The sequence below is a fragment of the Panthera uncia genome, chromosome D4, assembly GCF_023721935.1.
Source record: "Panthera uncia isolate 11264 chromosome D4, Puncia_PCG_1.0, whole genome shotgun sequence".
In the NCBI taxonomy this organism is placed as follows: Eukaryota; Metazoa; Chordata; class Mammalia; order Carnivora; family Felidae; genus Panthera; species Panthera uncia.
Genome location: NC_064807.1, coordinates 76,481,597 through 76,505,766, shown reverse-complemented (window position 1 = coordinate 76,505,766; position 24,170 = coordinate 76,481,597). Strand labels below are relative to the sequence as shown.

General features: G+C 43.5%; 1 protein-coding gene across 1 annotated transcript in view; it reads left to right on the top strand.

Annotated features, from left to right (window-relative positions):
* BRINP1 (BMP/retinoic acid inducible neural specific 1) overlaps positions 1 to 24,170 on the top strand; it is a 125,465-nt gene that overhangs the window by 66,320 nt on the left and 34,975 nt on the right. The window contains exons 3-4 of the mRNA XM_049627879.1: positions 1,147 to 1,316; positions 4,653 to 4,758. Coding sequence (XP_049483836.1) covers positions 1,147 to 1,316; positions 4,653 to 4,758 — 276 coding nt within the window. The remainder of the gene's footprint in view (positions 1 to 1,146; positions 1,317 to 4,652; positions 4,759 to 24,170) is intronic.

Below are 24,170 nucleotides of genomic sequence, written 5' to 3'. Positions count from 1 at the left end.
TCTTAATCACTCTATGGAGTAGGTGCCAGTCCTTCCCTAATTTTGTGAATGAATAAGCTGAGAACAGAGACGTTAAGAAATATCCCCAAGTTCACTGTTCATAGGAGGTGAAACCAGACATATAATGGTCAGATTGGTTTAGCAGGTGTTTCTGGATGCTTTTTTCTGAAGTTCTGATGAAACGTCTTGCTATCCAAGATAAAAGGCGCCCGAAGTTAGTGCTGTTAGTAATCTATGCACGTGTTACTATGGAAAACTTAATGGAATAAAATACGTGAGTCTGTGCATTCATTTCTCGCTCTCTGTTTTTCCACCCACTCTCTCTTTCCTTCTCTCGAATTCCCCTCTCTGTGCCTAACTTTCTTGCCGCCTTCCCTCCTCTCCGGAGGTAACCTCCTGTCCATTCCACTGACAGAAACACAGTGCCTGGCTTACGGAGGTAATGAGAATATTTATTGATGGAGTTAAAAAAACACTGGTGCATTACCTGTTTACTATCTACTATAAGCCCAGCCCAGGGCTTCTGTACAAGGGATAGGGCGCTGGTTAATATCGATAGTGTCTGATTTCACTGATCCGACCGTTTGTTTTTTCCCTCTTTTGGGCATGCAGTTTTCCCTGCCTTTAAACAATGTCTTATCTCTCTCTGTGTCTGTCTACCTCTTTAGCCATCCGTCTGTTCATGTGTCCATGTATCCATCTGTCTAGGAAGGGGCAGCAGCAGGAGAAAGAGAGAAAGGGAAGGAGGAAAGAAAGACAGGGGAGTGAATAGTGGAGGACCTGGGTGAGGAGGAGGAAAGGACCATCCAGGGCAAGCCCATCATTTTACAGAGGGAGAGTCTGAGCCTCGAGGAGAAGAGGAGATGATACCGGTGAGAAGTATGCGGTGGGTTGGTAGAGGTTGGACTTAACAGCTGAGGGTCTTTCCATGGTCCTTGTCCTGATAGAATTGGGTGCTTCCAGCCACCTCTGCACTGTTTCTCCTTCACTATGCTCTTGATTTTCAGAGGCAGAAGGGAATTTGGGCAAAATTAGTGGGAAGTTCAAGTCTCTTTTCAGCATCCAGGCCCCTGGGGGGCGGGCCTTTCCTCCCACCCCCAAAGCTTGATAGGCTCCCTCCCTGAACTTCTTTCCTTTTCCATGCAGGGGAGGAGGCCTTGACCATGTACATGGACAAAAGTCGCCTCGACAGGAAGTCAGGGAATGCCACTCAAAGTGTTGAAGCTCTGCACCAGCTGGCATCGTCCTACTTTGTGGACCGTGATGGCACCATGAGGAGGCTGCATGAGATCCAGATATCAACTGGAGCAATCAAGGTAGGCTTGAGGGGGGCTGGGCTGAAGGTTCTGAGACAGCCATACTGCAACGCGGGTGTTCTGACAGCAGGTGGGCAGATACAGTCTCTGGCTTCAGCCATAGAGCGAACAGCGCCCCCTGCCGACCCCCCTGACTGACGCAATCCAGTGCCTTGTAAGATCAGGAGCACTGTCTTTGGGGTGACCACATGCACTGATTTACTGGGGCAGCTCTGGCTATGGTCATGGCATAATAATCAACAATCCTCTCATTTGCTCTTAAAGTTCTCCCGTGTGGATGATTTTTAGACTCCCTTTCTAGGTGAAAAAACTGAAAGCTACAGTGGTTAAATGATTTTCACAGGGTCATAGAGCTAGCAGGAGGCAGCTTACAGATGCCTGATCAGTAATTCTTTCAAATTTTTTTAATATTTATTCATTTTTGAAAGAGAGAGACAGAGAACAAGCATGGGTGGGGTGGAGAGAGGGGGAGACACAGAATCCGAAGCAGGCTCCAGGCTCTGAGCTGTCAGTACAGACCCCGACACCAACCTTGAACTCACAAACTGCGAGATCATGACCTGAGCCGAAGTTGAACGCTTAACCGACTGAGCCACCCAGGCGCCCCAGTAATTTAAACATTTGTGTTTTCCATTCCCTTACTCACCCCTCCCCCATTTTACAGATGGGAAAACTGAGGTCCAAGAGCTAAAGACTTTTTTTGTTTAGGGTTATACAGCTAGAATACCCTAACAGGGACTAAAATTCGTCTCTGTACCAGGGCTCAGCTATTTCTGTAAAAGCCGGGTAATAAAAATTTCAAGCTTTGCATGTCATATGGTCAATGTTGCTGCAACCCAACTCTGCAGCTGTAACACAAAAATCAGCCATGGACAGTATGCAAATGGGTGTGGCTGTGTTCCAATAAAGTTTTATTTACAAAAAAGGACATCTGTCACGTGCTGACCCATACTCCCCTGCACCAGTGCTATTCAGTATACCCTTCCAAGATCGTAGAAGTGCCCTATATCTATGGTCAAGACAGTAGCCATTAGTCACATGGGTTATGGAGTCCTTGAAATGTGGCTACCAGGGAACTAAGTTTGTAAGTTTATTTCATTTAATTTGTGTAAATTTATTTATTTATTTATTTATTTATTTTTATTTTAACATTTATTTTTGAGACAGAGAGAGACAGAGCACGAGTTGGGGAGGGATAAAGAGAGAGGAGACACAGAATCTAAAGCAGGCTCCAGGCTCTGAACTGACAGCACAGAGCCTGATGTGGGGCTCGAACTCATAAGCCGTGAGATCATGACCTGAGCCGAAGTCGGACGCTTAACCGACTGAGCCACCCAGGCATCCCTAATTTGTGTTAATTTAAATAGCCACATTGACTAGAGTGGATCTAGACTTTCAGTTCAGTGCCTTAGAGCACAGGAATTAAAAAAAAAAGATTCTATTTCAAATGCAATAAATTCAGGAATTACCTTTATAAAGAGAATGGGGGGGGTGAATTTTGATATAAAGGATTAGTTTTTCTCACAGTTTCAGTGCAGATTTTTTGCATCTCACATTTTCTTAAACCAGATTATACCTGCATTCTACATCTCAATCTTCAATCCAATTTCTACAGACCAAGCCTTATATTAAGATTTTCAAAAATATCTCTGGGGAAAAAGTGTGTGTGTGGCAGGGGTGGGGGGCAGCAGGAGGCGGGAGGGGGTAAGGGGGAAGGCATTGAGGGAGACTCGGGCAGTGGAGTTAGAAATTGACCAAGCCAACAGAAAAATGAGGGAGGGTGTTACTAGGAGGGAGGTAGGCAAGAGAGAAATAAATCAGATCGACAAACAAAGAGCCAGCTTATCCCAGAAGAATCGCCTCCATTGGGGGGATTATGTCGTTAGGGAGCTCGGCACAGAAAGACAGATCTTTATGAAGCCATCAGAGTCAGAGTGAAGCAAGAGCCTGGTTTTCATTATCACCGAATGGTTCTCTCCCCCCCTGGATGGGATGTGGAATTGAGATGTGGAGGCTCTGTCGAAAGATAATCTTCTTTTGTGCACCCTGGAAATGCAGCCTCCCTCCTTACAAGGAATTTCTCAGAGAAATTGCCCAGAGGCCACTCAAGGAACCATTCTTACAGTACCACTGTCTTCCACACTCAGTCTGGGACTTGGCTGTTTCGTTTGCCATTTCTCATGCTACTTTAAGACCAGCTGGCTAAAATCGCCAGCTTTGTTTAAGACTAGCAGCTGACCCAGGTGAGGAAGTTCTGCTGGCAGCTTTTTTGCCCAGGGCATCGTTAGCAGAACGAACTGGTTGTCTTGAGCCTCAACCAATAACAACTATGTTATTATTTTGTACACACACACACACACACACACACACAAAGAGAATAAATGGTTTAAAAAACATGACTCACAGACCCTCCATTTATATAGTTTCCTAAGTGCTAAAGGCTTCAAAAATATGATCTCTTTTACCTGTTGAGGTGGGTAAAAGTATTGCTACCATTTTATAGATGGGACCTTGAGGCTGAGAAAGGGAAGGTTTTGCAGCTGGGGGAAGGCGTGGCTGGCATTTGGAGAGTCATGTGGCCGTGTCACAGGTCACACCATTCCTGACAAGTGAGGCTGTGTCTTTACTGGATGCAAACCTCAAAACTCGCCCATAAATGATCTTGTGAAATTATGGGAAGTTAAGGCTAACGGGATGAGAAGCCTCTTTTCATCCTATATCATGCTTACTTCAAGTTTATAAAACATCTTCTAGAAAACGGGGATAATTTCATCTTTCTTGCCTAATAGTGTATATGTACTCATCACAGATTATAGAGATCTAGGGTAATACGATGCCCATTTTTGAACATGTGCGAAGCGTCAGGCACTCAAACCCGTCGTGTCTTGTCTCACACCCTTCCTGGAAAGGATTTACTAGCTTCAGGTCGCAGAAACTTAGAGAAGGTAAGTGACTTCCTTAGGTCATACAGCAAATTCATGGCCCCGTTACGATTTCATGCTGGTTCTCCCGATTCTGAAGCACGTGCTTTTGAAATATACTATTGTGCTTCAACGTATTAATTCATATAATACGTAGAGTGACCTTGTGAAGCGAGAGCCAGGGAATGGGTCCCGCCTGTGTGCTCGATTGCTCTGCTATCCTGATGCCTGTTTGGTGATAGCCCAATGTGGTCCTTGCCACAGGCGAGGTGCCCAGGAAGTGGCCGTTGGCTCAGGCCAGGAGACTTTCTCTGCCGGCTTTGCTCTGCTGAGGGCTGACTCTGCGGGGCCCTGTCTCACAAGTCTCTGACAAGGGCACCTGTCTCACACCTGTCACCCTTGATGTGCACTCCAGGTCACAGAGACACGCACTGGGCCTCTGGGCTGTAACAGCTATGACAATCTGGACTCTGTGAGTTCCGTCCTTCTGCAAAGCACGGAGAGCAAACTGCACCTTCAAGGTAGGATGCCCGTGGGAATTGGAGACCAGAGAGGGGGACGGGGGGAGCCTTGGGATTTTGAGGAGGCATGATGTGGAGGCAGAATAAAGACGCAATAAAGATGCAAGACGGAGAAACCAAGGAAGACTACAAATATGGAACTTAGGACAGTTAGGACATGATGCCTTTTAAAAATGTTAACATATACAGGACATTAAATTCATGGTTATTAATTAGTTTTCAGATATAAAGTATGAAGATGGGAGCTTTATCTGATTATTTCGATGAAAATGTCTAAACAGTGTTATTTATAGATGCTCCAGACCTAATATATATTAAAGTTTCATATCTTGCTGTCTGAATTTCCTAGATTATTGTGTTTGATTTTCAATGTATTTTGGCAGGTGTTATTTGAATTCCAAGAGCTATAGAGCATTTTATAGAATTTTTGGTTCTAGGTAATCTTCTCTCTCCTTATTCATTCGTCGTCTGTAGTCTTTAATATATGTATACACACGTACATATGTGTGTGTGTGTATGTGTGTGTGTGTGCTTTCAGCAGAGTTTATAAATGAGAACACTCAATGCTGACAGGGTGTTCAGAGACAGACACTCAGGCACTGCTAGTTAAAAATGCAACAATTAAAAAAAAAAGAATGCAACAATTATGGGATTACTTCGCTGATATATTTCAACATGTGTATTTGTTTAGTGTCTGTTTTATGTCAGGTCTATGTTAGGGGCTCCAGATATATTTATGACCTTAAGGAAAATATACCCTTTAAAATAGTAATTTTACCCTTGTTAATTCATCATGAACAGGTGAGGACATTATAAGGAAAAATTACAAGGCTTTGAGTACAGATAGTGCTGTTTTAAAAAGCATAATTTATAATGGAAAAAAAAAAGTAAAAATCTCAATTTTCCGCATGAGAGGACTAGGCAAATTATGTAGTATCCACACAACATAATATTAGGCAGGTACTAAAATGTTATTTATGAGAATTTCCAAGAATGTATGAAAGCGATCTGATATAGTGTTAATTTAAAAATGGGTAGTGTCTGACTGAATGTATGGCATGATCTTAACAATGCGAAAGGGTAAGGAAAAATAATATTGCAAGGGAATATGCCGAGATGTTAAAAGAGGTTACCTCCGGATGGTTAGGTTGCAGATGATTTATTTTAGGCTTCCCAGTTCTTTTTCTAACTTTTCCACAATGATCATGTATTAACTTTATAGTTAGGAGGAAAAAAATGGCATGCTTTAACTTTGAGCAGACTAAAAATGTGACCTTCTAGAAAGGTGTCTGATCAAGGTGATTCTGAATGTCAGTGGGAGGAAAGCAGAGCTGAGATTTGCAGGTGGAGCTAAGCAGAGCCTAATATGACTTTTATATTCCAGTTCCTTGGCAATCCTTTGATTCATGCCCCTGTTACAGAAGATGGTTGGAAAATGGCACAGGGAGGGCTTGGTAGAGTCACTTGGGAGCACTGAATTGAAAACCCCTCCGGGAAATGCAGGCCAAGAAAGTGGTTTAGTGTTAAAAGAAAACACAACAAAACCAAACCTCAGACACACAGAGAATAACCCTACCTCCTTTAGTAGAGAAAAGAGTGGATGAGTGGGTTTGGTAATAACCTGATAAGAAAGTACATAAGACAGATCTGCCTTGGGCGTGCCCGGATGATCAACTTATTAAAGTTCCTGTGATACCTACTGGTGACCTTGTGAAGTGAGAGAAGTGTTGGAGTCCAGGAAGCTTGGCTCCAGCCTGCATTTGATAACCCTGCTGTGCATGTTGGCAGTGGAGAGACCTGTGAGTTATAATTGGAGTAAATTTAGAAGGGATTAACAAGATGTTAGTTACCAGGAAGGTATTAAGATCTTAGGGCCAGTAAGAGGCTGATTTCCCATGAAGCTAATGAAGCTTAAGGTCCAGGGCTCCCTCACCATGTAGGTCCCTGAATTTTCTCATTCTAAATACTGACTTTCACACCTCATGTTGAATTCCTTTTCTCAACGAGCAGTTATGGTATAAGCTTCAGTCCTCCAAAATGCAGGTCTACCATTGGTTACATGATTTTAAGTATGTTATCCACCAAAAAGGAGGTGACATCCTTGTCTTATTCTAGATTGGTCAGAACACAACTGGAAGGTTAAGGGCCAGGTCTGGGCATCACACTTCAAGAGGGACACTAAGAAACTACAGTGTTCCTAAAGAACGGTGTCTTATGAGGAACAGCTGAGGAGAGTTGACTTGGGGCAAAAGGACTGTCTACAGATACCTAAAGGGCTGTCTTACAGAAAAGCTAGTTCATTAATGTGGATAAAATGAGCCTAGACCTGATGCACTTGCAGAAGACAGTAAAGATCCCAGCTTTCTTTTAAGAATCTGTGTTGGGTCAAAGTGGGCATCAGGATGTAGTGGGAAACAGTTTGTGTCCCAAGGAAATATATACCCTATCAGAGAAGATGGGCTTAAACAAACAAAAAGAGGCATAAGGAACTGTAGTGGAGAAAAATAGGAGGGCTTCATGGTACCAAATGGTATGGGGACTTAACCTATCAGGGGATCGGAGAAGATGGATAGGATAGGACCTGGAGGATGACGAAGAGGTCAGGGTCATGGATATGGAGGCAGACAATGAGTATCTATGAAGGAGCATTTGAGGAAATGAAAATGTCGTAAGAGATTAAAGCAGAGACATCAGTGGTGAGAAAGATGAAATAATCCTTCAGATCCTGGAAGGCCTGTGCAGCACATGAGTGACTCGAACATTAATTTGAGGGTCATGGGCACCATGGAAAGGTTTTTAAAAAGGAAGTAGCATGAGGAGATTGATGTTTTGGAAGATCACTCTGGCTGTCATGTGTCCAATTACTTAGATCAGGGTAGATTGAGGGTGGATGACCTATTAGGGGCTATTGCAGTACCGAAGATGAGAGGTCACAGATTCAGACCATGAAGGTAGCAGTTGAGGTTGAAAAAAACAGACCACTTTTAGAGTTACTTAGCTGGCGTCAACCACTTTTAGAGTTATTTAGCTGGCATCATGACCAGAATTTAGTGAGAAGACCATGAAGAATTTAGATAATCTGGTGAATGGAGTGTGGGGATGAGATAGAGAGGAAGGGCAGGGAAATACATAAGATTCAAGGCGATATATAATATAATAGAGATAATAAAAGTAATGCATACCATTATGGAGATTCAGAAAAGGGAGTAATTCATTTGGCCTGTCTAGGTAGAGGAGTCATAAGAAAAAAATATCTAAGGAAGAATAATATTCTCTTGGTGGAAGGTAAAACAAAAAAAACTTCTTAAATATAAGACAGAAGACTGTCTCATGATTCTTGGATAGGCTGATATTTATTCAGTAGGATACAACAAACAGTAGGTATAAAGAAAAGGATTTATACATTGAACCACATTAAAATTAAGAATTTCCAGGAGCACCTGGTGGCCTAATCAGTTGAGGATCCAACTCTCGATTTTAGCTCAGGTCATGATTCCAGGGTCATGAGATCAAGCCCTGCATCGGGCTCCATGCTTAGCATGGAGCCTGCTTAAGATTCTCTCTCTGTCTCTCTCTCCTCTCTCCTCTCTCTCCTCCTCTGCCCCATCCCCCACTCTCTCCCTCTCTCTCAATTAAAAAAAAAAAAGAATTTCTGTTCATCAGATGCTGCTATTGATAGAATGAAAATACAAGCTGCAGAGTAGAAGGAAAGATTTTTGATACATGTATCTGACCAAAAAAAAAAAAAAAAAAAAAAAAACCCTGTGCAAAATATATCAGTAACTCCTAAAAACAACAAGAAAAAGGCAGACTGTCCAGTAAGACAAGAAAATGGGTAAAAGACATGAACAGGCACTTCACAAACAAGAATATCAAAATGGCAGATAAACATTTGAAAAGGTGATTAACTTTTCTAGCCCTCATAAAATGTAAATTAAAGCCACAATTTAGTATGCTAACCCCACAATCAGTCTGGTTCAAAGGAAAAACACTGACAACATCAAGGAGTGATGATGTGGAACAATGGAAACTTACATGGAAACTTATAATGGAAACTTATTTATAACATCTCCTGCATTGCTTGTGGGAGAATAAATCAGTACAGCCACTTTGGAAAACTCTTTTGGCAGTATCTACAAAAAACTCAGTATGTCCTGGCCCTGTGACCCAGAAATTATAATTCTTGGGAATATGCACAACAGAAATGCCATCTATGTTCACCAAAGGACATGGCTGTTTATAGCAGCTTTATTCAAAATAACCTACAAATGGAAATAGCCCCAATTGCCCATCAACAAGAAAATGGATAAATACATTGTCATGCATTCATATGACAGGCTACAATGCAGAAATGGGGGAAAATAAACTATTCTTTTCTGCAACAGTATGGAAGAATCTCATGAACATAACATTAAGTAAAAGAAGCTGGGCACAAAAGAATATGCGCTATTTGATTCCATTTCTATACGGGTCAAAAACAGCCAAAAAAAAAAAAATGTGTTGCTTTTGTAGCTCAGAGAGCATTAACCTTCGGGGAGGGAGAATAAGGGACTGACAGGAGATGGGAGAGGTTTCTGGAGGTATCTATAATGTTCTGTTTCTTGATCTGGATGGGAGCACATGGGTGTGTTTACTTTGTGAAAATTCATAGCACTGTACGCACGTGATTTATATGTATACATTTCTGTGTGTATAATATGCGTCTATGAAAAATTTATTTAATAATGTGCTCCATCTTGACATCGTCTGCAAAGAGAAGACATGAATAAAGCAGACACGTAGAAGAACAGAAGGTGGTCCAGCCCAGCCAGAAGACAGCCGCATGGACTGAGGGCAGAGGAGTCAGAAATAACAATGGATAATATTTATCCAGCCCTTCCTAGTGTGCCAGGGCCTGTGTTCATTGAATTGTATTACATGCATGTTTATTTGTTTGTTTTTATTCATTTTAACTTCCATTTAATTTTATTATGTAATTGCACTTACTACGTTTTGAATCCTCACCCCATTCCTGGGAGGAAAGCATAAGTAACATCCCTACTTCATAGGTGAGGAAACTGGGGTGAGGGAGGTCACTCAGTAAGTGATTGAGCTCCACATTTAACCCTGACAGTCTGACTTCAGAGCTTTTGTTTCTCAAAACACTCCTGCTCTCTCTTCCTCTTTCCTCTCCTGATTCCGCTGAAGGAGGCTGGGAAGGGAGATTCTGCAGAGGTTTATTTTAGTGGATTGAGGACGATGTGAATGGCACCCTAATGACATTCACCTTGTGGTGGTTCATAAACTGTTCGCAGAACAGGGCAAAGGTGGAAGGAAATCGGAAAAAGAAAGAAGAGGTTTGGAGAAGGACACGAGGAGTGAGAAAGGATCATAGAAATGATCACAGGCTATTAGTAGTCAAAACAGCAACAGCCAAACTGGTAGTAATAACGCTAATGGCATAATGATAACTTCTTATTTTTATACTTCTCTCTCCAAGAAGCCTATTGAGTGTTTTGCTGACATTGTCATGTAATTTAATCTAGTATCCATCTGGTGAGGTATACAGAGAGCAGAGCTCTGCCTTGGTAGCTCACTGATGTGGAAAGGGATGCAGAGAGAATATTTTGCTGAAATCTAGGATGATCCATAAATTTATTCATTCATACATTCATTCATTTAGCAATATTTATTGAATATCAACTACATGTCAGATACTGTTTTAACAGCTGGATATATAGCCGTGAATAAGCGAAGTCTCCATCATTTTGGAGTTTATATTTAGTGTGTGGGTGTTAGGGGAGCAGACAATAAACAAGCAAACAAAGAAATATATTTTCTTTACAATCAGAGAGATGGTGAGAGAACAGGTCATGTAGAAATTTGTAGACCATGGAAAAGACTTTAGACTTCTACTCTGGATGAAATGAGAAGCCATTGCAAATTCAGGCAGTGGCGTAACCTGACCTGACTTACATTTTAAATGAATCACTATGAGTGCTGTGTGGAAAAGACTACACAGAGGGCAAGAACACATAAAAGGAACCCAGTGTGGGGGCTGTCGTGTTTACCAAGGTAAGACAAAATGGCGGCCAGGACCATGAGAGCTGGTGATGTGGGTTGTGAGGAATGATTGCCCTACGGGTGCATTTTTTAAGTGGTGCGGACATCATTTGGTGATGAACTAGAAATGTTTGTGAGAGAAAGAGAGAAGTAAAGGATGACCCCAGAGTTTGGCCTGAGCCACCGCAGTGATGGAATCACTTTGCTGATACAGTGAAGGCTGCAGGAGGGGTCACTTTTGCTGCGACATGAGGAACTGGGCGAACCAAGTTTGAGAAGTGTGTTCTAGATACAAATGTGGATGCTGAATGGGCATCTGGAAAGTCGGGGTGGGGGGAGGACTAGAAATCTAAATTAGCATAGAGATGATGTTTAATGATGTGAGGTTGGGTAAGATGACCTTGGAAAAGAGTATAGATAGAAACGAAAAGAAGGAATTCAGTTATTGAGCAGTGGAGAATTTCATATTGAAGGGTTGGGATAATGGAATGAGAATGAGGAACAGGAAAAGGAAAAGGAAGCTAAGAAGTGGCTGGGGAAGGTGTAAAGGGAGTGGTGAGAGTATGGTGTCCTGGAAGCCAAGTAAACAATGGTACTGGGGCGCCTGGGTGGCTCAGTCGGTTAAGCGTCCGACATCGGCTCAGGTGGCGATCTCATGGTTCGTGGGTTCGAGCCCCGCATCGGGCTCTGACAGTGTGGAGCCTGCCTCGGTTTTCTGTCTTTTCCTCTCTCTCTACTTCTTCCCCATTCCCCCGTTCGCACTTTCTCTCTCTCTCTCAACTAAATAAGCTTAAAAAAAGAAGATAAAAAGAATGTTCCATAAAATGGAGATTGTGGTCAACTGAGTAGTAGCATGGCAGGCATCGGTGAACTTGACGAGGATCTTTCTCCCAAAGCACATGCGTTTTCCCTATGGCACTAGAGTTGACATCTTTAAGGCAAGAGTCATGTCCCTTCATCTCCCAAATGCTACCGCCTCTGAAAAGCCTCTTTTAAGACCTCTTCTCTGGCATGATTTATTGGTTTTCTTGTACCTTGCAACATATTTGGGGGGGTTTGGGTTTTACCTGTTCTATAGATTAGATGATAGTCTTCTTTAGAAAAGGGATTTTTGCCTTGCCAACTTTGTTTTTCATTATATTCAACAGTGCTGGGGACATAGGAACTCGATACATGTTTGCTGAATTGAGTGTTTCCTTATGATTGGTGTTTAAGTAGTAATGGAAGGAGGGGGACTAGGGGAAGGCAGAAGGAGACCAAGAAGAGGGAGGTGGAGGAAAGGAGAGAGAGGGAGAAGAAGAGGGGAAAGGACTTGAGGAAGCAGGGCGAAGGGCAGAAGAGGGAGGAGGGCGAAGGGCAGAAAGGACTTGAAGGAGGGAGGACGGTGCGGGAGGAGGAGGTTGAGGAAGAGAAGTAGCATCAACCATCCCTTTCCTCAGTAGCTGGGCATCATAAATGCCCAAACTCATCTTGCGACAAGTAGCAGAAACAGAGGAACAGAGTGTAGAAGTGTCAGAAATGATACTTTTTTCTGCTGCTACTCCCTCTTAGGCATTGTGTGTATATCCATTAGCCACTTCAGCCCTCCCACCAACTGAGAGATAAGGATCATGCTCCCCATCAAACAGATGGAGAAACTGAGGCCCAGAGAGGTAACCTTCCCAAGGTCCCCCTGGCTTTTGGTTCCCTGTTGCCTGGGCCCCAAGCCTGCTTGACTTTGCTGGGAGGCTTTGAGTCAGCACAGCACAGTTCTAGATGTGGGTACGGTGGGAATAAGTCCTTGCCCAACTGCAGTAGTAGAGGAAGGGGGCACCGGACATGATTAGGTCTTTCTGTCCACAAACCCCTCCTCTCTCACCCCCTCTCACCCCATGTGGCCTCGGGCCCCCAGGGTGGAAGGCCGAGTGATTGTTGCCAATGCCGGTCGGTAGCTTTGGGGTGGGTCCTCCACAGAAAGACACCAGGGTGCGGGCAGGGGCTTGTGATTAGGCCCTTCTTGTCTGATTAGCAGCGCCTGGAGGCACTGATGGGGCTCCGTGTTTCTCCCTTCCCGCGGCTCTGTCCGGAAGGCCCGCTGAATAAAAGGGCAGTGTCTTCATGACTGAGGGGGCTGCTGACGTCCACCCAGTTGGCCACATCCAAGCTGGTTTTCCTTCATGCGCCCAGGAGCACTCTGTTCTCGGCCTTGTGATGAGGACAACCGGAGTTCCTCCTAGGAAGTGGATCGAAGGGTCAATTAAAGACTCAGTCGGAACGCAGATAGAATCAGGAGGATCCGGAGGGCAGGCTTGATGGTGATGAGACCTTGGACTAGTTAACCCTCTGAGCTTCTCTAGGTCTTCTGCTCTACGAAACGGGCATAAAAACACCTCTGTGGCAGAGCCTTTGTTCTGCATTTCATTGGAAAACATGTAGAAAGCACCTGACCTAAAAACCAATAGGGCGGATATAAAATAATACTTACGCTTACGATTTACTGCGTGATTCTCATCTGCCGGGCAAAGAGCTCATTTCTTTATATCAAGATCTCCTGTATACCCCACCAAAGACCCATTTTGAAGACTTGAAAACTGAGGCTCACAGATGTTAAGTGACTGTCTTGTAGGTGGCAGCATAAGAATTTGAACCCAAGTGCCTTCAATGTCAATGCTCTTGAACCATATTGTTTCTCAACCTGGAGCATATGACTCATAACCATGATTTTTATTAGAGCAACTAATTCCATAACCCTTTCTGTGTGCTTGTAGGCTCTGCTATTTACTTTGGAAAGTCTACGATTTTCCTAAAATTACTTGCTAACTTGTATATGTTTATAGGTGCCCCATTTCTATAGCGATTGTCATATTCTGAAAAAGACTGAGAACCAGGAAGGATCACATACCCCTAGAACACAGATTACTAAGGCCTTGCAATATACCCAGTGTGCATGACTATAAAATGTGCTGCCACTTTCCTGGGGACATCTGGAATCATTTGGTAACTCGAGACTCACACTTGTACAGAAAGTGATGGAAATGCTGATGGCATCTAAGCTGATGTTGAGAGACGTGATCTCAGGACTCACCCCTGTTTTGTTTTTGTTTTTGTTTTTGTTTTGAAAGAGAGAGATGGAGGGAGAGAGTGAGAGGCATGGTTGGGGAAGGGGCAGAGGGAGAGAAAGAGAAAGGGAGAGAGAGAATCCCAAGCAGGACCCACGCTCAGTACAGAGCCCATCGCGGGACTCGATCTCACAACCATGAGCTCGTGACCTGAACCCAAATCAAGAGTCAGATGCTCAACTGACTAAGCCACCTAGACACCCCTCATCTCTTGGTATTGTAGTCATGCAGGGTCTATACTTTTCAAATGAACTCATGGCCAGGCGTACAGCAAGGAAATCCTGGCCGATAAACAGTCAGTGTGGTGATTTGGTTTATTTTAACAACCGTGTCTCATTGAACTCCTGGTTGGTCTCATTGATTGGGCAGAAACCAGGCATCAGGGCACCTCAAACCTGAATAAACCACCCATGAAAATTAATTCATTGATTCCGTGTAGGTAAGGCACCTGTTTGTATTTAAGATAATTAAGTCAATCCTTATTTTCTTCTGTCACAATTCATCTTGGTCATAACTAAGCTGTCCTTTGACACTGCAAACATAGCACTCTCCACGTGCTTTTCTTTTTCTGCTCCTAGATACGTTCTAGCTTGTCTTATGCGTAAAACTGGACGTGGCATTATTTAATTGTAATTAAGATCCCTGAGAGTAGAAGCCATACCCTTTTTTTAATGTCTTCATTAGTCACTTCTCTGGAGTTCAGTGTTTAGCTCATAGTAGGTGCTCAATAAATTTGTACCGATTTAAAGTAATTTGAACTGTCACATCAATGTATTTGGAATCTTAGTCTTTTTATGAGGGTAAGTATGTATTACATTAAGTTCAACATCATAACCATCTTAAAATGTGCAATTCATTAAGGGACGCTAAGCATCTCACAGCTATTGTGCAACAGTCACCAACTATCTAGTCCCAGAGCTTTCTCACAACCTCAAATAAGCAGTCATTCTCCACCTCGCTTCCCTCCAGCCCCAGGCAACTAGTCTGCTCTCTGTCTCCTGGATTTGCTTTTTCTGGATATTTCATACAAATGCAGTAGCACAATATGTGGGGTTTTTGTGTCTGGCTTCTTTTTATTTAGCAGAACGCTTTCAAGGGTCACCCGTATTGTAGCATGTATCAGTGCTTTGTTCTTTTATGACCGAATTAATGTTTGATTGCATAGATATACCACATTTTGTTTGCCCATTCATGGGCTGGTGGACCTGGAGATTGTCTCCACTTATTGACCATCGTGAATAGTGCCGCTAGGAACATTGGTGTACAAGTTTTTGTTTGAATGCCTGTCTGCAATTCTTTGGGCTGTATACCTTAACAATGGAATCACTGGATCATATGGTAATTGAATTTTTTTTAAGAAAAGGTTTGATGCAAAAACAAGTTAATCTATCCCATTGTTCCCTCCCCTAAAAGGATTATATACACCAGTGCGTCCCCGTGTGACTGGCGGTGCTGTCCTGTGGGAGATGTATACTTCCCGGCTAGTTGGCATCGCACTTGGCCATGTGATTCGCTTTTGCCAATAGAATGTGGGAGGACATAACCCATGCCCCACCTTAGCATGAGGAGACGTTGTCTGGCTTGGCTTTTGCTCTTTTCCTTCTGTCATGATAATGGCATACCCCTGAGCAAAGCTGCTCCTTCAAGTCTGGATCCAAAATGAAGAAGACGTCTGGAGCAGAGCCAAAGCCCAGCCAACATGAAACAGAGCAAGAAATAAACCTTTGTGGTTATAAGCTGCTGTGATTTTGAGGTTATTTGTTACCATGCAGTAACTTAAAAAAGCTCAATAATGCTGAAACATCAGTATTAACTAGCATAAACCGCACTTATTTACTGCAGGACTTCTCAGTGCCTTAACTATGCTAATATACATTATGAGTCTCAAGAGGTAGATTAAATATGGAGTTTCCTGAATATATTTTATCCTGGTTACACTTGCAGATCTAAGGCTCTGCAGCATACAACTTGGAAAATGCTTGACTGTTCATACCATTTCGGTTCAGTCTTGTCCAAAATAACTCTTCTGGACACTTTTACTCTGATAAAAGTTGAAGTTTCTTCTTTTTTCTCCTACTGAATCTTGCATACATTTGCATGTGTGTGTTATTATAATTTTATCTTCATGAATCTGGTTCTCTCACCCAACTGGAGCTCCCGAGATCAGAAAATTGTGCTTTATTCATTTTCCACATCTAGCATCTAGGATAGCACCTGGCTCAGTAAGTTGGCGGGTGGACAGACTTCACTAATAGTTGCTGGACTGAGCAGTTTTATGTTTGCACACCTACTGTGATCTTGCTTGGTATCTTGGAAAGAATGCCAAGAAATATAGGAAACAGTTATAGTTCTCAAGAATCATAATTTGTACCAATGGATCCGAAACAAAGTATGTGTTAAAAAGAAACACCTTCAGCAGCATTCTTCTCTTAGGATGTTTTTTTGTTTTTTTTTTTTTTTTTTTTTGTTTTTTTTTTTTTTTTTTTGGTTTTTTTTTGTTTTTTTTTTTTTGTCTCTGTGTTTTTTTTTTTTTTTTTACTCAGATGTTTCTGAACACCTGTTCTTGTCACTACTGCGTCAAAGTTGAAGTAGCTCGAGATTTCAAGCTCTGATGGGGGAGGTGACACAGGGCCTGCTCAGGAAGGAGGGCTGTAGAGAGGAGGAGCATGCCAAGCACAGGGCAGAAGAAAACCACGGTCTTCCCTGAAACATGTTCTGTCTAAACTCAGCTTCATTCAAACACACTGACTGGGAACCTACTAATGTGTTATAGCTGACAGGGAGATGGAACACGAACGAGGCATTGCCTCTGGCATTCAAGGAGATCACAGACCAGGAGGAGCATGAACACAAGCACATAATATGGTGTGATAGGTGTTCTATTAAAATTTGAGAAGTGTGCAAGGTGTTTCTGGGTACCGACAGAGGGTGTGTCTGAGATTGCCAAAGGCCTCCAGGGAAAGCAGTAGAAAACAGGGGGAGGACAAGAAATGACGTTAGTCGAGCAACTGTCCTGTACCAAGAGGTTCGCGTGTGTGATCTGATTGATTTTCTTCTCCAGACCGTTGAGGTCTAATTTACATACAGAGAAGTTCACCCTTTCGAGGTGAAGAGTTCTATGAATTTGAAATATCCGTCCTGTAATCAAGATACCACCACAAGATACAAAATGGTTTATTTGATTTTTACATGCACCCCCACAATGGAAGCTCTCATGGAGAAATTGAGAATCAGAGAAGTTAAGCCTCTTGATCTTAACTTCCCAAGGTCCTGTGGTTACTAAGAGCTGGAGGCAAAATCTGAACGGGGGGGACTTTCTACATTTGAGGGCCAGTGGCTGTGGTGTGGCAGGCTGTAGCAAGAAAAGGGAAATAGAGAAGATTTGGACACATCAACTGATCTGGGGATCTGGTAGCACAGGGTATGATAGGTGTCAGGTTTGGGTTTTTATCATGAATTCTGTGAAGAAGCTTATAATTAAATAGAATCAACCTCTTCTTAACACCCTCTGTAAGGGTATCTTCATGTTGAAATTTTAGGCAATTGAATTTAGTTTTTTTTTAATGTTTATTTGTTTTTGAGAGAGAGACAGAATGTGAGCAGGCGAGGGGCAGAGAAAGAGGGAGACAGAATCTGAAGCAGGCTCCAGGCTCTGAGCTGTCAGCACAGAGCCCGATGCGGGGCTCAAACTCACAAACCAAGAGATCATGACCTGAGCTGAAGTCGTACACTCAACCGACGGACCCACCCAGGCGCCCCTGGGAAATTGAATTTAAAATATATGTTGGCCTCCTTATCCTTGGTGATTTCATAGCTTAGTCCGACCATATTTGCTTTTTCAAAGTTCAAATTGTCATTTAATGGGGCACCTGGGTGGTTCCGTTGGTTAAGCGTCCAACTCTTGATTTGGGCTCAGGTTATGATCTTGCGTTTCGTGGGTTTAAGCCCCACGTCAGGCTCGGCACTGACTGTTGAAGCCTACTTGGGATTTTTTTTTTTTTTTCTGCTCCTCCCTCTCTCTCTCTCTCTCTCTCTCTCTCAAAATAAATAAATAAACATTTTAAAAAGTAAATAAAAATAAGTGAATGAACAACAGCACAGAGTCGATGCATAGAAAATCAAGATTGGAGGGACCTTAATGGTCAGCTAGCAGGGGAGGTAGCAAACTTTCTCTGCAAAGAGCCAGATGGTAAATGTTTTAGGCTTTGTTGTCTCTGTTCTTACCACTCAGCTCTTCCATTGTAATGTGAAGGCAGCTATAGACAGTACTGAAACGAATCTGTGTGGCTGTGTTCCAATAAAATTAATTACAAAAATAAGCTGCAGGTCAATTTGGCCCATGGGCCATAGTTTGCCAACTCCTGTATAGGCTTGGTTGTGTTGTGCTAACGAACAATCCCTGAATCTCAGTGGCTGGCAAGAGAAAAGGCTCATTTCTTGCTTACGCTGCATCATGGTCGCAAGTCAATTGTGATTCTGTTCCTCCGGTGGCCTCTATGTGGAATATGGCTGTTTTCCGTGGTGGTGGGACAGAGAAACCGATGAGCCCACATGTTGGTTCTTATAGCTCTGCTTTGGAAAGTTGTACCCCTCACCTGCGCTCACATTTCATCAGCCAAAGTGTGTCACGTGAACCCATCTGAGTGCGGAGGGTGGGGTGTGTGTAATTTTTTCAAAGAGAGGACACCGCAAAGGGAGGAGAACTGAATATGGGTTAGTGATAACCACATGCCATTTGGGCCCTGGGTTCTTTAAATTGTGCTTGTATGCTTCCGATGATGAGGAGTCTTCTACCTACTAAGGCAACCTGTTTCATCCCTCAAAACTCCTGATGGTAAAAAGGTTTTGCTTTTATTGTGCTGAACTTCATTTACCCCAATCTTGCATCTAAGGGTTCCAAGTCTATTCCTTAAGATCCCGCAGAATGGATGATGATCCTTGGGAACACAAAGGTTACTCTGTCCAGAAGGGGGCGCCAGAACCCACCCACTTTCCCCCCAGGTAGCTGCCTTTCTTCATTTCTCCCAGTGCAAATGACCCATCACGGAGACAGGGTTGAACTTCTGAATGAGATCATAGCCTTTTCGCCCTTTCTGCACGGTTTCACCCGGTGAATTATCGTCTTATTTTCATTCCACTCCAATGAGCTGTCAGCGATGGATACTGTAATTCACAGCAATAGAAACACAAACAGATGGGTAATTGACCTGCATGCCTTCATTACACTGGAGTTCAGAATGGCTGTTGGAGCCATAAAGTCCTTTATCTGCCAGTCTGAGATCCCTGGGCTTTCACAAGGAAGGGGATCAGGCTGACTTTCTGCGAAAGGTGCACTTCTTGTTCTCCCCAACCCGTGCTTTTCGGAAATGGACAGAATTTGACAAGCAGAACTTAGCGGGTACCAGGCAACAGCCAGCCTTCTATAGCGCTCAGAGATATCAACAGGGGGCCACATTCTGATGCAAGCACAGGAGAGAACAATATTGCCACTCAACCAAAATAGACTTCTTGTATTTTTTTCCCTTTTCCTCTTAGCACCAAAAAAAAAAAAAAAAAAAAAAAAAAAAAGTGAATTTAATACGTAATGAACTAGGTCAGAAAAGAGTATATCCATCAAAACTACTACTATTTTAGGTAATTACGATAAGATAAAATAAAGTTCATCCAAAAGACAAGCAAGCAAACAAACAAGCAAAACCAGAAAGATATATGGTCCTTGCCTTGAACAAGACTTTGATTGATACAAGGTATTCACACACTGACTCGTCTTTGCTCAAGGTACACCCTCTGCAGGGAATGCTGGGGCTCCCTCTGTATCTATTAAAAACCATGCTTCTGTTTCAAGATCTACCCACATCCCACACACATCACGAAGTCTTCCCTAATTATTGTCTCCAGAGTCATTTTCTTTCATGTTCATAATAGATGACTGGCTTCTTCAAAATGTAAGATATATTTATTAAACACCTACTGTGTTCCAGACGTGATGCTGCTTTTTACGTTTCAATCATCGGTTCGGACCTTTGTCTCTTGTACTTGGGTTTTATGCTTTAGTTTTGAATCTCCAAGTAGCCCCTTGGTGTCCTTGGAAAATGGAAGCATCTCCTCCAACAAATCCCCACGTACTACTTGTTGAAAAAAGAGAAGGAGGCTCAGAGTTCCTAACAGCAAAAGAGAGCAGATCAGGGTCAGAGATGAAGGCTGGACTACCCTCGGCAGATCTTAGAGGTACTTTCAGCTTTTGTTGATTGGGTCCTCTTTTCTCTAGCTCACCGAGCCGTCACCTGGACCAGGTGTCTGCTTCAGACAGCTGTACTGACCGTGTCATTGAAGGTACCAAGGAATTCAATGTAGGGGTCCCCAGAAAGTTCTTCTGTTACTTTAGTGCTCCCCAGTGGTTGAAAATCAACAATGCAGTGAGCCCTCTTTGCTTTTTCTGACTCCCAGCTAAACTCTTGGTCTGTAATGGACAAGGATCCTTGACCTCTGTTGCTGTAAACAGTGCTGTTCCTCTAATAAGCTGGCAGATCTCTGCCCGCTGTCATTCTTCCCTTAGGAGTCTTGATCTTCTCTGAGGCAGTGAGAAAGCTTTCATCTCCTCTCTAGGGAACCTGGAAACAAACACAAAAACAAAAAAAGGTGAACCTTATTCAGAAAGGAAGGTGATGGTCAGGTAGGTTCTTAGTTGGAAGGAGTTCTGTTGCTTGAGTCCTTTGTACATGCTGTTCCCACTTTCTTCTTGTTTCTTCTACTCCACTCCCCGCTGTTCCCACTTTCTAAACTGCTCTTCTTGTGGACTCCTCATCCTCTAATTCCTGTGAGTCCATTAGGTCCCAGCCCAAAAGCCACTTTCTGCAGGAGAGTGTCTGTGACTGCCCCTGATCCAGCCTGGGTTAGGTGTTTTCCTTTGTGGTCCCTGAGCAACCTCGTGCTTTGGGTAGAGCCCTGGTCTCCGTGCATCCAAGCAGCTTGTTTGCATGTTTGCTTCTTTCACTAAGCCGTGAGGTCCATGAGGGCAGGGAATGCCTGCTTTCTTCACCCCAGTGTCCATGGCGCAGTTACTGGCACACGGGAGGGCCTACGTGTTGAAAGAAGACAGAGGAGAGAAGAAAAGAAGGAAAGATGAAAGGGAGGAAGATTCGCTCAAGTATAACCAAATGGAAGGATGAAAAATGGAGACCCGTGGTAATTCCTGTAATGGTACTAAGAGATGATGCACTCTGGACATGTCTCCTACTGGTCCAAAGGGGGCTACTCAGGAGGATGTTTCCAAGAACGACTCAAGTTTGGTTCAGGGAGTGGATTATGTTCTGATGTGGCATAAATGGGGGGACCTAGCGTTTACTGAACACTTAATTATGCTAACCATCTGCTCGGGCTCCTATAACAAAATGCAAAAACTGGATCGTTGAAGTGAGAGGCCTTCGTTTCTACAGTTCTGGAGGCTGGAGGTCAAAGACCACGATGCCGGCCCATTCGGTGTCTGGCTTGTGGACAGCTGTGTTCTCACTGCGTGTGCACGTGGCTTTTCCTTAGTGTGTGCTCATGGAGGGAGAGGGAGAGAGAGGGCTTTCCTGTCTCGTACTCTTCTTACAAGTCCATTAATCTTACCACGGAGGCCGCACTTTTGTGACCCGATGTAAACCCAATGACCAGCCAAGGCCCCATCTCGATACCATAACTCTGGGAGTTAGGGCTGCGACATGTGAACTGGGCAGGGGAGAGGGGGGAGAGGGTGGGGGTGGTCACAAACATTCAGCCCATAGCAGCCAGGCTCTTGCTGGGTGCCCTTTATGCCTTTCCCATTTATTTATTCTTCCCAACAGCCCTGGGATTGGAGCTTCACAGGCAAGTAGCCTGAATTTCAGAGAGAGGCTAAGACACCTGCAGAGGCCACCCTGGGCCAGGGCCACCTTGAGAACACTGAGGCAGGAGTTTGTCTCAGTTTTCAGTCTTTCATGCCAGAGAGCTGGGAGGGCCCGTAAGGGTTTCGGAACTCAGAATTCTGGGATTTGAATCTTGAGTCTCTTAGTTTGGTTGTGGGGCTTTAGGCCAACTTAGGGCCAATTCCAATATCCTCAGAGTTTTTAGAGACCAATGTTTTGTTTTGTTTTTTGTTTTTTTGTTTTTTGTTTTTCAGTTGGGGTGAAAAAGAGAATGGTTGTTGAATGAAAACCTATACTGGCCTTGGCCTTAATTTATACTCTGGGGGATCTATAGTGGACAGACAGGGCTCCTGTCCCCCGGAAGCCCACTCCCTAATGGGGAAGATGAAAACAAATACGAAAACACATGCATAAGAGGATTTCTGTCAGTAGCTAATTCTATGATGAAAATAGAAGAGGCTTTTTTAATATGGGTCATCTGGGAAGGTCTGGATTGCAGGACAAGGGAGCCATGCAGAGATCTGGGAAAAGAATATTCTTGGCCCTGGGAGGTACACTTGCAAAGACTCTAGGGAGAACAAGACCAGCACAAGGGAAGGACCAGGAAAGAGAAGGATGCCTGGTGTATTTCAAAAAAAAAAAACAAAGGAATAGAATATTAAGAAATAAGGAGAGAGGAAACGAGGAAATAGAGATAGCCTATCGTGTGACACAGAGGAGAAATCCTTCCTCCACACACAAAGACTGGATGTAAAACACAAGAAATATCCTGAGATGTCTGCCTTGAAGGTGAGGTGGGAGGAGGACTAAGGGAGACAGGGCAAAAATTAGGAAAAGAGAAAGAAGATGATGTGGATGTTCCCATATCTACATTGCCCACTCACTTCGCGGAACAGAGACACATTCCATTTTAAAGTATAACAAGATTTTTTGTAAAAAAAAAAAAAAAAAATGTATAATGAGATTGGGGGAGATATCCCATATGTTCAGCACGAGTCACTGGGTGTGCAAGTGAAACTCTCAGCCATCGCCTTCTTGGGTGTTTTGAGGCTCGCCCATAATGGTGACCTCTCTCTGTCTCTGATTTTCTCAGCCTGTCTCTCTCTCTCTCTATTTCTCTGTGTGTCTTTGGGAACTGTGGGGCCAGAATATTCCACCCCAGCCGGCAGCTGTATATCTTTCAAACAGTGGTTCCACAGGCCAAATCTCCCTCCAAGTTATTTATGACTCCCATTGAAGCCGGTGGTACTCAGGCGCCAACCTAGGAGGTCAGCAATGGGCCTCTTTGTTGGACACAGGTCATCAGGAGACGACTGCGGCGGTGACTGCTGTGTGAACCTCCGCTGCCGTAGAAATGGTTATGTAACTTTAAACAGTAATGACATTTTGCAGAAAAGTGCTTTTTAATTGCTATGTCTTCATTATTCTCTTTCAAAATTGCCCAGGAGATTCTGCCTCAGAGACAGCTCGGCATGATCTGAGTTTCCATTTTTAAAGAGCAATCAGTTTTGTGTTTCAGCTGCTCCCAGAAACCCCCCAACCCAAAACTTCATCTGTTTTCAGTTGCATTAAACGGGGTAGGTAATACTGCCTTTTGTATCCTTGCCAAACGGAGAAATGATTTGACGCAATTTTCTAAAAATGCTCTCCCCAAATTCCTTTTGGGCTGGGACCAAGAATAGAATATTTTATCCCCTACAAAAGGGAGAAAGAAAATGATGAGCAAGCTAGAAAAATAGGACTGAGAGTATAGTCTATAGAGTTCCAACAGAAACTTAACCCCAATCCGTAGACTCAGATGCCTATAGGGGATTGGGATCAGCTAAAAATAAATTTTGCTTTGGAAGCGAAAAACCCTGATACAGATAAAGTGACTCAGGAATGCATGCTCTGAAAGAATTGTAGACTTAGTTGAGCAGGGACTCGCTCTAGTGATTGGCCCCATCGTTTGGTGTTCGTATCCTGCTCCTATGCTGCGGGCCCTTCCCAGCAATCACTCAAACTCGTGCAGACCCCTTGCTCGTTGGTGTGGAGTTCACCCATTCTTGCAGCCGGCCGGTGCCCAAGCCCTGTAGCTCCATCTGTCTGTTAGAACCCCTTTCACCCATACTGATATGGATCCACCTTCTAGAATAGCCGTCTCCCCACTGCCCCCCCCCCACCATGCTGCTTCAACAGGCACAGAATTCTAAACCCTTCTCTACAAATAACTCCAGACTGCCTGCTGAGGATTTTCTTCTGATTGCCCACAGCTATCGTTCATGTATCCTGAAGGTTCTGTTGAAACTTTAAAAAACGTCAATCACAGGAGGGATTTCATCATCATAGCATCGCCGTCATCATCATCATCGTCAGAAATGGGAACGAATAGCATTTACTGGGTGCT